Below are 14735 nucleotides of genomic sequence, written 5' to 3'. Positions count from 1 at the left end.
ATAGTGTTTATAAAGCTGTGGTCTGCCTAAAAAAGTGGAAAGGTGGACAACCATTGCAAAGGTATATATTGGGAGTTGAGATTCATGAGCAAACAACACAACATAAGCTCAAGGACATTTTTTTTTTTTTTTTTTTCCCCCACTCTACGATCTCTACACACAAATATCTCAGGGCTTGTATCCTATAACTACACATCCTTTTGATGATTCAGAGAAGCGAGGTCTGTGTAACGACGTGCTGTGGTACGTGAAAGCTACCAGGCGTGTTTTGCTTCCAGGCAAGCACCCGTGCTTTGATGACAACCATCATCTATTGAGTGGAAACAGATGATTATAATTAATTTCTGAGCCACAATATTGAATATGTCATAGATGATATTACTGAGTTTGTTTTGCACTGAGAACTTTTTTTTTTTTTTCAAAGTAATGTACAGTGTCATTAGTCTGATGAAAATTGGATTGCTCATTTGCTCAATTGACTGCAGCTGCCATGAATGTAAGATTAAAACAAGTAGATGTGCTTGTACTTGGAAAATTTGTCCACTGAAATCATGTAGTCTTTGCTGTAGTTCATGTTTCATCAAGTCAGTTGCCCCAGCACAGCGAGAACGTTTCCTCTGAGACTCCCTGTAATCAGCCTGCACATCTCACTCATTTTAAAGTTCTGTTTCCATCCTCCATACCGCGCTGTTCGTTATTGGTTTCAGCATTGGAGGGATGTGGCATATCTGAGTGATTTTAAAGTCCAAAAGCTGCAGTGCAGATTGGCTTGGTAGAGACATATTTGAATGACCACAAGTGCTCTTAGAGGAAAGGTTTTTTTTTCCTCCGTTAGAATATATCTACCACACATCCTCATTCAACACTGTCTCTTGTCTTCTTCTCTTTTATTCTTTGAACACGTTCAGCTGTAAGGTGTCTTTACAAGACACGTCTTACCAGGAAAGGTCGGCTGCCTGCATTGATTCTGTCTTCCTCCGTGAATAGGCAGAAAACCTTGTTTTTCACGTACAACTACCCATGTTCTGGCACCAATCCGGGGCCCAGCTGTATCGTATTAATGCCTGTTCTGGAGACTTTCTGTGCTGTTTATAAAGTTAGGACCGGATTTTCACCCTGTTTTCCTGAGCTACAAGTTAAATTTTTTTTTATATTTGTTAAGAAAGGTATGCATACCAAGGTGCTGAACTACAATTAGATGAATTATGCTCAGACCTACGTTATATCATTTTCATAGCTGGCCACTTTGCAAGCCACCTTACGTACAAATACATGTATTGGCAAAATGATAAGATTTACATATTATTTGCATTTGGTCCTTTCTGCATTTGTTTTCCATCAGTCGGCCAGTGTCTGTACATCCAGCTGTGAAGGAGCGACCATTATTTGACTATGGAAATGAACTGTTTGAGCTCAGATTCGGGGGGGGGTAATTTCAGATTTCAACCATGTGAAACATAATTATAATACCCGTCTCTCTTCATTTCTTTCAGGTGTACCAGTACATGCATGAAACAATTACAGTGAATGGCTGTCCAGAGTACCAGGCGAGGGCCACAGCTAAGGTACGAACTGCTTTGGAGGTCTGGCTCTACATTATTTAAAAACATTAACTCTGTCTTGTGAAAACCGTAAGTAATGAGTGGCAAACTGTTGGTCAATCACATTACCCCATGATATCATTTTCATCTATTCCGTTGGCCAAAGCAGAATGCAATTAGCAAAGTATGTTCTACTTTGCAAAAACAATAGAGAGGACCAGTTTTGTAAGAAGGCTGACTGACGATTTCACATGCTAAAGCTCTGCCTCAGTAATGATTGTTATGATAAGCTTTAACAGCTATGACACAAAAAGTACATTGTGAAAGTGACTAAATTGAAGTTGTAGTTTGTATTCACACAAGATGTTCCTGCTTAACTGCATATGTGGGACGTTACTACCAAATAACTACAATTAGAAAACTTGTCTCTGACGGCAAGATAAAATAGAAATTAGCCCACTGGATTAGCTAATATAGCTAATGGCATAGGAAAATGGAGGTCCACCTGAAGACCGATCGCTGTACTCAGTTTTCTTGAATTTCCTTACAAGTCAAATACTTCTCTTGCCTGCATTTAGGCTAAAACCAGAGGGACGCACGTGCTCACACGTGCTACAGAAACTGGCATATGCAGATGAACAGGCAGCTAGTTTAGTTAGCCGGCAAGTTGCCCCGGGAGTCAGACACCCCTATGCGTATAGCTACAATAGCTAATGGGGGCTCATTTTCCAAAGATTGAATCTTTAAAATGGAGTTAGGGAGTGCGAAGTCAGCCCGACATGAATTCAGAATGGACACAATTGTGAGATTAATACCAGGGATGAATGATACTGATTTTTGTTCAGGACTCTTTCAGATACTCCAAATTAGATTTAGGAGAATTAATGTACTCGGAGCACTTTATCAGGAGATACTGGCTTTGTTTTGACTAGATCTGCGCCTGTCTCAGAGGTTTAAGACCGGTTGAAAAATGACCTTCCGAAACAATACTATGATACAAGTGCATATTTGTTTTGCTATTATCACATTTGACAAGCTCACTGTAATAGACTGATTTCTTTATTTTGCTCTAAATCAATTATTAATTTTTATATTCACATTGCAGACTCTGATATTTTATCCCAGTTCATTGCTCAGAACAGATTTCTTAGATGAATGTAACACATATAAAAAGCCAGTCACTAAAAAAGTTATTTTTTTATATCTTTGCTTCTTCCACTTGACTAATATTTCAGGTAATTTCTTTTTTTTGTTGTTGCCTCCTGTTTAGAAAACATCACATCCGTGTCACAGGTAGACAAGATCAGAACCGAGAGCAGGAATTTTAATCAGTACTTCACCTGCACGAGACACGGGCCTTTATGAAAGAAAACAAAAGAGGGAAAGCTCGTCTGAATTCATGTGGAGAAGGGGAAGAGGAGGATGTGGGTAATGAGGTGCGGGGATGGGAAGAGATGAGAGCACCTTTTCGGTCCTTCAGTGATTCAGTGTCCAGCTGGGTTCTCTCCTCTTCAGTACATCATAGGGAGTGGGTGGGGGTGTGTGAATAAAGAGGGATGACATAAACAGAGAGAAGTGTGTCTTTGTGTGTGCATGCAGGGAGATTGTACGAGGCTTCACATCGTGAGCGCCGCTGACCAGCTCTTTCCTTTTTTTTTTGTCAGCTCTACTAACACTCTGCCTTGAGCACAATATACTGCGGAGCCAGGTGTTAAAGGAACAACACATTTTAGTCACTTTCTTGGAAAAAAATGCTGAAAAAGATGGATATAGCTGTGCATTACTGGAGCTAGAGCCAGGAGGTGATTAGCTTAAGTTAGCATAAAGACTGGGAGCAGGAAGAAACAGCTAGCCTGGCTCTCTCAAGAGTTCAAAAATACACCTTCCAGCACCCCTAAAGCTCACTAATAAACACGTTATATCTCATTTATTGGATCAAATCTTTTTTCTCACTCTTTACTCTAATCTTTTTTCTTTTTTTTTTTTTTTTTTTTTGGGCTAGTTGCACAAAAGAGGTCCTGCATATAACTCTCCCCACAAACCACAAAGTCGACATCATTACATTACTGTTTGTGTATGACTTAAACAAATGAAATGTGTTAATTAGTGAGCTTTAAAGGGGCAAGGGTCGCTGTTTCATCCGGTCTCTAGTAGCTATTAAGCAAGGCTAATCACAACACAAAGTTGTTGTTTTTACATTTCTGTTTGTGCACAGATTAAACGAACAAGACATAATGTGTTACTTGGTGAGCTTTAGAGTTTACCAAAGGTGTATTTCTGAACTTTGAATATAGCCAGGCTAGCTGTTTTCCCCCGTTTCCAGTCTTTAGCGCAAGCTGAGCAAGTCGCAGGCTGGCTGTAGCTCTATATTTAAGGCACAGACATGAGAGTGGTATCAATCTCTTCATCTGACTCTGAAAAAGCAAAAAAAAAAAAGTGTACACCACTTTCCAAGATGTGGAACTATAGACTGCTGCAGGAATGAGTCCTAAAAATAAAGTACTAATCTAAAGTAAATAAAGTTAGCATTTTTGCACTTCCACTTCCCTCTGTAGGTTTTTTGAATGGGTTATTGGTTAGACGCCTGAAATAAGGACTGTGGTAAACACAAGCTCAAGAAATGTTCACGTTTTATTCTAGGACATAAAGCACATCAGTAAATACCCCACTCGTGATTTTATAAGCTTTTACGTGGTTTAAAAAAAGCAGTTGCTACCAAGTGGCTAAATGAGAGATTGTCGGGGGACGTTAAACTTCATCACGTCGAACACTAAAAACAGATCTACCCACCAGTCCACCTTTACAGCCTCGTTGTGTTTATACTCAACACTCTTGCAAACCATTACTAACTTTCTAAGAGGAGAGACTTTTGTGGAAGAGGTAAGCGAGCTAAATCAAATCACCAGTTGGAAGTTTAGTGGTGCTGACGTCGCAGTCATGCGACTGTGGTGTAGTTCATCTATAGCCTAACGTTAGCTTTTTGCCTCTGGCGATTGTAGTTAGGCTTCAACCCTCAGAATAGTGGTGTTTCATTTGTGAAGATTATCTTGCTGCTAAAAAAACGTGTAAGTATCACAAACTTTTGTTTGCCACAGAGCTTATTTCATGCAACAAGCCAAAAGCCAGTGGAATAATCCCGTCGGCTTTTTGTTGAGGGAACCAGGTTAATGCTAACATCTGGGCTGGCCTACAAAAATACCTCATCCCTGCAGCACTTCTATTCCTTTGAATAGGGTGCACAAAAAGTATGACCGTTTTTTTTTTTTTTTTTTGAAGGACAGACCAGCTGTCAACAAAGACAATTTTATTGATCTTCCAGTTAGATATTTGTTACTGCATTTGGAACATCTCCTGCAGGTAGCATTGTCTGATCTGAAAAAATTAACATCTTTATTAATGACCGGAGTAGAGTAATTTCACTCTACAAAGAAACTGTGACCGTTTAGTTGGGAAAAAGAAGTCGCTCTTTTTTGTAAGCCTGAGGCAACTAAGAAGACATGATTTAAGCAGCTTTAAAACTCCCTCCTACTTTTCTTTCTTCGCCCCAAACTTCAGGAAGTTACTGCCCCTAAATCTGTATTAAAATGCATATCCTCTGGGCAATTAAGCACACAGCTAATGGACTGATTGGGCTTAGCTGTGGGGGAGCAATCTCAAGTGGGAGGACTGGATATTTTTAAGTTTTTACCCTCTCCACAGATATTCACTAAGAGGAGCTGCAGTGCCAATTGCATTCAATCAGTATCACACATATACCCTGAAAGGAAAAGAGATGCATACTCTAGCAGTATGGGTTTTCAAAATGAACTCTATAAGCTGCATCGGCAAAAATGATGAAATATGTGAAATATATGACGAGGCTTCTGTTCATTTGCCTCCCGAGCGCTTTAGTTAGCGAGACAGCAAATCTCCCGACAGTCAAGATTTGTGTTTCTCCCGAACAACTCGATTCTCTTTGATTGCTTCGTTAATTAAATCATTTCAGCCTCTAATTCCCGGCTCAAGGCCTTTATTACTGATCTTAGATAGATCGGTAATAATAGAGACAGGGAGTGTCAGGGCTGTGTGAGGGGAAAAAAGAAAAGGGAGCCGTTGATCAAGTGACATTGGATATGTTAAGTCATACGTACGCAGTGTTGTGTGTCTACCAAGGAAGTATCCCTTAGCACACTATTCATTTAAAATGCCTTAGTGTTTGAGAGGCGCAGGACGTCTGCCAGATTGTTTTTCCGTTCGCGGAAACCCAGATAAAGTTGTGAAGGTCAATGTGCTGTGAGGCCTGTGAGGTGACGGTATGCATGCTGAGGAGCTGCCTTTTAGCCTCTCAGCGGGACAGGGAGGGAGGAGCAGAGAAAGAAAAGGAGAAGGACAGAGAGGTGAGGAAAAAGGAGGACGAGGGGGAGGTTGACAGGATACAATGTCCGGATTAAAACAGGCAGCAGGAGAAGAGAGAGAAATGAGCAAAACAGTTTGAGCAGAAATAAATGTGGATGAGACGATGCATATGAATATGGAAGAGACAGCAGAGATGGGGATGCTGGCTAGAGGGAGCATTAAAGAACTCAAAGTGCCAAGCTACTCGTTTGCTTCTGGGAAACTAAGATCTGCGAAAGCTTCTGACAGAACCTCCCGTCCTGTACTTCTTTATCCTCCCTTTTTCTCGATCTACCTCACATACCATGAATGATGCTGACATGACAGCGAAGCACCTTGGCAGGGCATCTGTGGATCAGTGGGCACTGGGCGTCCCTTTTTCTGTTTCGTCTGCCATTAGAGGTCCCAGGATGGGCCGACAAGCTCCTGGGTGCTTTGTTCTGAACGCGCATGGAGCAAGGAGCTTGGCTTGCCGCTCAAAGGAACCCCACAGCCAGCGGGCGACTTCAACCAGTCGGTGAAAGATACAAAGCTCTGAAAGATGCGGGGCTGCTCCTCCAGAAATTGAACTTGCATGTGTTAATCCTTGTTCCTAGAAAGCCAGAGAACTTCACGTGCAGAGTCTAAATCCCCAGCCCTGACTAAATCCTAACACTTTGCTCTGGCCACCATCTTCGAGGTTCACGGTTTCTGTCCACCTCTAAAGTCGCTGTGTAATAGTATTAAAATGTGCTTCCTCCTTTGCAGTCATTTTGAGTGTAATGAAGATTAATAGCCAGTGCAGAGTCCGAGTCTTTTGTAATCTTTGAGTTGTTTTGCTCATACAAGGCGTCTTTCGTCCCAGACTGTTTTCATGTCGACACGGGGGTGCAAAAGCTATTGATAGCGATATTCAACCAAAAACATGAGGGGAAAAAAAACAAGTTGAGTATGTACAGTATGTGTGTGTATCCTGATGTCTCAGAGTCGTCCCCAAGGCACTTGGACATGCGCATATTGTTTGTGGCTACTATAAAAACCGAAGATGTTTAAACAGTGTTAAAACGTCTGGGACGGCAAACGAAAAAAGTCAAGATGGTTTGTGGTGATGCTTAAATAGGCATACACGCAGATTACATAACAACTCAAATATTTGTCGGCAATATTCATGGCAAAAGCAGTGCGGTGCGTACTCAGCTTTTTTTTTTGGTGCTGCAACATCAGTAACCTCACATTCAATCAAGTGTGTCTCAAAACAATGTGTGTCTAAATGTACTTTTGTCAGCATTCGTCCTATTGATTTCTCACACCAAGCGCCATCTCACATCTTTCCCTCTTCCCTCAGGCCACGGTCGCGGCCTTCGCGGCCAGCGAGGGACACTCCCACCCGCGGGTGGTGGAGCTACCCAAGACGGAGGAAGGGCTGGGCTTCAACGTGATGGGCGGCAAAGAACAGAACTCGCCCATCTACATCTCCCGCATCATTCCCGGGGGCGTGGCCGAGAGGCACGGGGGCCTAAAGCGAGGGGACCAGCTCCTGTCTGTCAATGGCGTGGTGGGTCCAAAACCTGATATATTTTTAGCGGCTTCTCACCCAACGGACCAGTGTTTGATTTCTAGCCCGACGTGTGAGTCAGCAATCAGGAGAGCTGCTGAGATCAAAGTGGCGCGTGTCCTGAGTAGGGGGCAGAAAACACTTCTTCATCCGAAGGAGAGACTTGAATAACACAGACTGTAAAGCCTGTTGCAATTTCACATGATATCGCTCGGTATTGAAAAGTGGAGGGAAAAAAAAGAATATTCTACTTCCTGTAAAAATCCCACTCTCTCTGCCTCTACACCCACTGCAGAGCGTGGAGGGAGAGCACCACGAGAAAGCGGTGGAGCTGCTGAAGGCGGCCAAGGACAGTGTGAAGCTCGTGGTTCGCTACACCCCCAAAGTGCTGGAGGAGATGGAGGCTCGCTTTGAGAAGCTCCGCACGGCCCGGCGGCGCCAGCAGCAGCAGCTGCTCATGCAACAGCAGCAACAGCAGAACCTGGCCTCCCAGCAGAACCACATGTCGTAGGTGAGGCGCTTCATTGCTTTAAGGGTGAGGGCTGGGGAGGCTGGGAGGAACTCCAGGCAAAACACACACGAGCTCAGATTATCTTTGAGTTTCAACGTGGATTTTTTTTTTTTTTTTTTAAGTGTCTTTTATTTAAATACCGTTTACTTGAGTTTTCAGTTGCTTAAGCCAAAGAACATAGATGCAATTAGGTGAAGTGGAAGCAGGTTCAACTCTCTTTTGAGTTTTATTTGCTATGCCCTGCTTCGCCATGCGAGCAATTGTATTGGCTCCTGTCCCGGTAGCAGGCGTATACATCCCAGCGCGCAGCCTGAAACCTCTGCGGTATATTTTGCAAACTGAGCTTCTGTTATCCTCTGTGGAAACATCGACGCTTCTGCTGAGTTCTGCCCGTGATTCTGTCTGGGCTGTAAATAATTGAAGCCCAAACCGTTTCGATCCGGGCTCGTGCTCTGCAGGTACGTGGATAAGGAGATAGAGGAGTTGTTAGTTGGGAGCTACAGCTGACTGGAGGGTCCACATACCTCTGCTTGAGACACTATTTTTACATTTTAGAGTCCAAATTTAGAACAAAGCTCCGCACTGCCGGATAAACTAAGGCAAACTCACACTTTTACTGAGTGAAAATAGCAAAACGTAGAAGCAAGAGGACACTTTTCAGACACTAATCAGACCGTGAAGTCAAATCATATCCTATAATGCTACGCCTAACTCTGCCCAGACTTTTCAAGTTATTTAAGCGTTTCCCTGACGTATTGGAGGCGGACATGTGTCCAAGATCTCTGTGGCACCGCCGGCCTGATTCTAAATCCCCCCCCAAGCATATCTCTCGTCTTGCACTTGGCACAGCGCAGCTTTGGATGGTATTTGGGAGCTTGTAACAGTGTGTTGCGGTGGAGCTGCGACAGGGAACAGCGCGGGGATCATGTTTTATCAACGGCAGCCTGCCGATCGTAGAGATTTGATTCGGCGGCCAAAAGGCTGCCTAGCAAGTGACACACACTAGCGGACAGGAGTGCAGCCTAAGCCGCTGGTTCTCCTAGTATTCATCTCTCTCTCACAGTTTCTCACAGTGTCTTTTCCTCTTGCCTCCTCCACACAAATACACACATTTCAACATGTCATTCGTTGCCAGTATTGGTCAAGCGCCTTGAGTGAGATTTTTGATGACGGCTTTGATCACCTGATCTATTTGATTAGAAAGATGATGATCCAAACAACAGCCTCACAGATGTGTGCGTACATGCAAGAAATACCACATCTGCTCCCTTTTTCCTGAGATTAATTGTTTTATTTTCTAGAAGTGTGCTAACCGCTCTGCCATGTTGTAGGTATTTCAGCCGAGGTAACCTGCTTCCACTATAAAAGCTGCAGGAAACACTCCATATTTATGTGTGCAACATATATCAGCTGGGCCCCACATACATTTTCAGAATGAGTTGACATAATTGTTGCAAAAACACAGAATTCACAGGGTCTCTCTTGCATAGATGCTCTCTGTGCCTTATGTACAGTACAGCTCCACGCTGACCAGCGTGGCGTCAGCGCTGCACTAGCATTGCAAGCTGGTCAGCAGCTCTTCCATGGCCACACGCCTCGTCAAGCTCTTCTCCCAACCAGCAGGTTAATGGATGAAAATAAATAAAACCTAAGCTCCAAAACGTAACAGTATCCGTACATTCCCTCATACCAGTTTAAACCGACTTTAAATCACAAATGTATAGCAAAAAAACCCCAAAAGTAGACGGAGTGGAGGACGTGTCTACCTTCGCACAGACCAGAGGTCCAGAACAAAAAGAGGAAGTAAAGCTATTAAAGGGCAAGTCCTGCAGTTTGTAAAATAAAATAGTTCCTATGCTCCCTGTTGAAACACATATTATTCCCTTACATAGAAAAGTGTAGGAATTCTGCCTGAAAATATATTTACTCCCATAAAAGTATATTTGCAACTTTTGAGGAAAAGAAGAAAATATAGTAGAAAATATAACACCAGAAGTGTTAATGTGTAGCCTTCAGAATAAAAGTCTGCTAAATCCACATGGGATTTGAAAGAAATATACAGTATAAAGCTCTATTTCCAATTTAGTGCTACAGCATACACACTAATACACATCTGCAGCCAGGCGAGGAAACACACTGGCGACTGGTGCAGAACGGTTCTCTTTGAGACGGGATCCCTGTAACGTTTGAGAACCAATCTCTGCGCTAGAATGTGGAGAAAAAGCTTGAAGCTCAGATGTTGTCCTGTGTGTGGACGTGCTGGCTTTGTCGCTGCCTCGCATGTGTCGGTGACATTTGGTTAGCATGCCGGCATTAAACAGTGCCTAAAAAGTGGGTCCCGGATGGATCTGTTGCATTCCGGGAACGTTAAAGGCCGGAAATGATCGATTCGCGAGGATTTGAAGCTGGCAGAGGAACGGAAAAAACGTCAAAAGCTACGATCATGATCATTTAGTAGGATCATCAGGCAGAGCAGAATTAGCTAGATACCACTTATAAACCAGCGTGATCTGTTTCTAAGACTGAACCGTCAGCGAGCTTTAAGGCATTGCTCTCAGCTTGTTTCTCTTTTTTTTTTCCTCGAAATTTCTTGATCCGCAGGTTGTTCCAAAAGAAGAAGTGAAGGGGGGCAAAAAGGTGGATCTCAAAGACCATCCGTTTGTGTTGAAGATTCCCAAAGGAAACTCTCCATCGCGGGAGGAAACCAACAAGTAAAAGACTCTTTTACTTCCTTTCTCTCCCTTCCAGTGTACCACCGATTACTGAGCAAAAACAAAGAGAGCCCTTTGTCCTGAAATTGGTGCTTCGAGGGAGGCCAGCACTGAAAGTCGTCCATTTTAACTTTGTATTCCCTTTTATAAGTTGTGCTCCCTGATTGTGACTCTTACCGAGACTCCCTTTCTTGTGTTTGTTGTTTTGTTTACAGTCATCCGTTTTTTGATTGCTTACTGACATCCATTACGCCGTGGCACCTTTGCCATTTTGCCATAGATATCATTTGTACAGTGGTGTTTGTATTGATTCTTCAACTGGTGCTTGTGTCTCTGTATGAATGACCATTGATTTCTTTTTTTCTTTTTTTTCTTTTTTTCTTCTTTGTGGCCCGTTTTGGATAAACGTGAACTCTTTTTTACCTTCTATATTGTAGCAAGAAAATATTTTTTATCTTGTAGATTTAGCAATAACAAGACATTCTTCAGTTTTACATTTCAACACAAAATTCAGAGTCTGATACATATAGTAGATGCGGAGTTTATGGGAAACTGTAATGATGACAAAATGTAAATCATTGTAAAACCAACTTATGCACTGCAAGGCAGCTTCTGAGTCCAAATCTATCCTCTGTGCCATTTAAAGAGATTACTGATTTACAGGTGGCATGTACAATTGATGTGCAACAACTGCGATTATCAACCGGCTTTGGAAGCCACTCCCAGCTGAGATTTATCCAGAAAATATACGTTGCAGAGAGGCTCAGATGAATCCTCAGAAATGTTATCTGTGTCCTACAAACAGAATGTTACCACTTTTTATTTGAATGGAGTGGGAATTACATTAAAGTATTGTAGAATTATGTTTATTTTTCAGACTTGTCTATTTTATAGTTTATGATATGAGAGGTTTAACAAAGTATTATTGTTCCTTTAAAATATTATGTAGTCCTACTAAAACATGCAGATTATTATTTAAAGTCTATTAGTTGTATAAGAGCTGGAAACTAGCACATAATTCATGTAACTCTGTCCCCTAATGTTTCTTTTTTTGACAATCATTGTGAGCTACGATGAGGCCGAGGCGAATGTTGGCCTCTGCACCTGTAAGGGAAATCTGTTTTCTCCACCAAGAGAAAACCCTTTCTGACATCTCCATCTTTGGTGCTAAGTGTTCCTTGTTGTGTGTGTGTGTGTGTGTGTGTGTGTGTGTGTGTGTGTGTGTGTGTGTGTGTGTGTGTGTGTGTGTGTGTGTGTGCGTGCACGCGTGCGTGTGTGTGCGTTTGTTTTAATTATTTCATTTTATTTTTGCTCTTCCCAGAAATCACTTCTTTGTTGATCTTTGTGTTTATTACACCGTCCTGTGTGTTTTTTTTTTTTTTTGATGATTCTTTGTCATTTTCTGTAGGTGGCACTCTTTTCTTTGTTTGTTCCACCGTGCAGGCTTTAATCTTTATCTTTATCCCGAGCAAACCCAAAACATAAAACACATCATTTCTTGTATGGCAGAGGATTTGTGCTTTTCCAAAGGAGACACCAACCAGATTTAAGATAAGAACAGCGAATGAAAAGCTGTTGAGTTCCATTTTCTTGAAAATGTTGCAGATTATTTTTCTTGAGAATGGCATCGTGGGTTTGTTGTCACAGAGTAAGGATTCATTTTCACTTTTAATCTCTTCTGATCTACATCTAACTGCACAAGTCCAGCATAGCAAAATTCTTCCACATGAATAATTTGTGCCACGCTGCCAAGATATTGCCATTTCCTAAATAACCTGTTAGCACTAAGGTCACCTAATGCCGACGCTTTTGTACTGGGTGACATTAATGCCATGGTTTTATAGGATATTCAGAAGTTTTTTGTCCCTCACTCGTCAAGCAGAACATCTAAATATGAAAGATCCCTTTTTGTATCTTTAGATCACAGGTACTCTTTCTTAATTGACTTGCATTTTTGAAGCTGATGGTCCTGTACTTACCGTAAAGATTAAAAAAAAAAAGAAAAAAAAAGACAACAAACTGTTCATATGCAATTGTTATACATACTATATTTGTATAAATAAATCTATGTGCTTGTGTACAGTGCGCACTTTGTCGACTCTTCCTTCATATCCCCTACTGCATCTTTAAAGCATGATTTAGTACGGAGTTGACTGTGAACGGGACTCCCACCATTGACCGTAGCGGGCCTGACACCCGGAGGGGCATTGATTAGTTACCTACTGAATACTTGCTTCCAAAGAAGTAGATGGAAAAAATATAGATTTGCACGACTTTGATCAGGTGGCCGGAATTTCAGAAATACCGAGTCCAAGCCCCTTCCCCAAAGAGATGAGAAACTATTTATTGAGAGAGGTTTTGGTGGGAATGCGGAGTCCGGCAGAGCGCTGCGCTGTGCACTGCAGGTGGGAGTCTTGGCTCCTACAACCGCCGAATTTCCGGAAAAATTACTCAGGACGTGACTTGTCACTGTCCTCGATGAAAACTAGGACCCCCGGGTTTGATATTCAGTCATGCACAAACTGAATAACGACTGTATTTGCAGAAATATGGACATCGCAGCATAAATGAAGTGGTCTAAATGCAGCTGCTGAATGTGGAGTGACTAAACCTTGTCTACTGGAGTGTCCCTCTGAAGGTGTTTAGCCCTGGAACAGAGAGTGAATGGCCTTTTCTTAGCTCAATACAAAGCAGACACTGAAACTTTTAAAGAGACTCCGGTAAATGGAGGGCACTAAACTCAAAGGGCGACAGCAGGGGCACGGAACGACGCGGTTTCTTCACCGGGCGACGTGTCGTGCATGGTGTTTGGTGCCATAAAATCCCCGATGGGGCTACTCTCCACCGTATAACCATTTCTACAGCAGATGACCAAGGCCTGAAGTGCGGGGCTCGAGCGTGCGGGTGTCATTACTGCAGGTGACAAGTGCCTCACCAGTGTCCACGGCTGTTAAGTGGGAGAAAAGAGGGCCCGAATGTGGCACCTTCTCAGGATCACGTAGTAACCACGATGAAAACACTGTGCTCATCTTTTACGATAGCTAAAAGGCTGAGCTCTGACTCCTTGGGGCTGAGGCAGAAGATGATAAAACAATACAAATATTCTAATCAGTTTTTTTTAAGTAACAAGTTTTATGGATTAGAGGTGTGAAAACAGTTTTCATCACCTTCTTGATCTCTTTCGTAATCTAGTATCTACACCACTGGCCCTGAAATGGCTACATAGCCAACTAATAAATTCTAACATTACAAAATGAGTTTCCCGACTACGTTTATTTCAAGAATTGAATATCAATAAAACTAAAATATAACAAGACAATGTTGTGCTCCTGGTGAAGTTGTACTTTAAATTTTAGTTTAAAAGAAACACATACAGTAGGGGGGTGGGGGATATCCAGCAGTGTATTGTCTGATATTGTTTGCCTGGCAAATGACTATGACAATTAATTACGAGTCCTGTGTTTGAATTCCAAGACGAAGAAGTCTCAATCGACCCCGTCACGTCTTGTGTGGAGACTTACACATTTTTTGTCGGTTTATCCGTCTAGGAAAAGAAAGTTTTTCATGGTTCATAAAACGATAGGACTTTCACTGTGGTAAAAAAAAAATATATATATATATATATATTTTTTTTTTCACTAGCACATGATGGAAGGATTAAACTGTAAAATCAGATCTTGAGAATTGTTATCTCTTTCATTCCGAAGGACATAGACAGTTTTATCTCAAAATTGCAAGTGTGCCAATGTTAAATGCTTTATCTCCAGGTGTTATTGAGAAAGGATTGACGGCAAGCTGTATTATCGTCCCAAAAATCAGCTCTTTTATGGACCGAACAAATTGGAAAGCTTGTTCTAGCATTTCTAATGGTTCAGACCCACAACGCGCACCTCCTCCATACCATGTCCTTCCATATATTCCGAGTTCCTTGCTTGGACAGCTGGACCTCGTCACAGATAAGACCCCAGCTAACCACTCAGCATGAGATCAGTATTCTCCTCAAATATGTGAAAATGTACAAATGTCTATATCTTCAATAGACACAATAACGGGGGGATCATTTA

At 42.1% G+C, this 14735-nt stretch overlaps 1 protein-coding gene across 2 annotated transcripts in view; it reads left to right on the top strand.

The window, feature by feature from the left end:
• Positions 1 to 11869, top strand: part of lin7a (lin-7 homolog A (C. elegans)) — a 40189-nt gene extending 28320 nt beyond the window's left edge. For both annotated transcript variants that reach the window (XM_040145787.1, XM_040145777.1), the window contains exons 3-6: positions 1494 to 1565; positions 7240 to 7449; positions 7745 to 7960; positions 10562 to 11869. In XM_040145787.1, the coding sequence (XP_040001721.1) occupies positions 1494 to 1565; positions 7240 to 7449; positions 7745 to 7960 (498 nt within the window). In that variant the 3' untranslated portion in view covers positions 10562 to 11869. The remainder of the gene's footprint in view (positions 1 to 1493; positions 1566 to 7239; positions 7450 to 7744; positions 7961 to 10561) is intronic.
• Positions 11870 to 14735: the final 2866 nt, after the last annotated feature.

Source organism: Xiphias gladius, chromosome 2 (assembly GCF_016859285.1).
Source record: "Xiphias gladius isolate SHS-SW01 ecotype Sanya breed wild chromosome 2, ASM1685928v1, whole genome shotgun sequence".
Classification (NCBI taxonomy): Eukaryota; Metazoa; Chordata; class Actinopteri; order Istiophoriformes; family Xiphiidae; genus Xiphias; species Xiphias gladius.
Note: the sequence above shows the minus strand (reverse complement) of the source record. Positions and strands in the feature narration are given on the sequence as shown.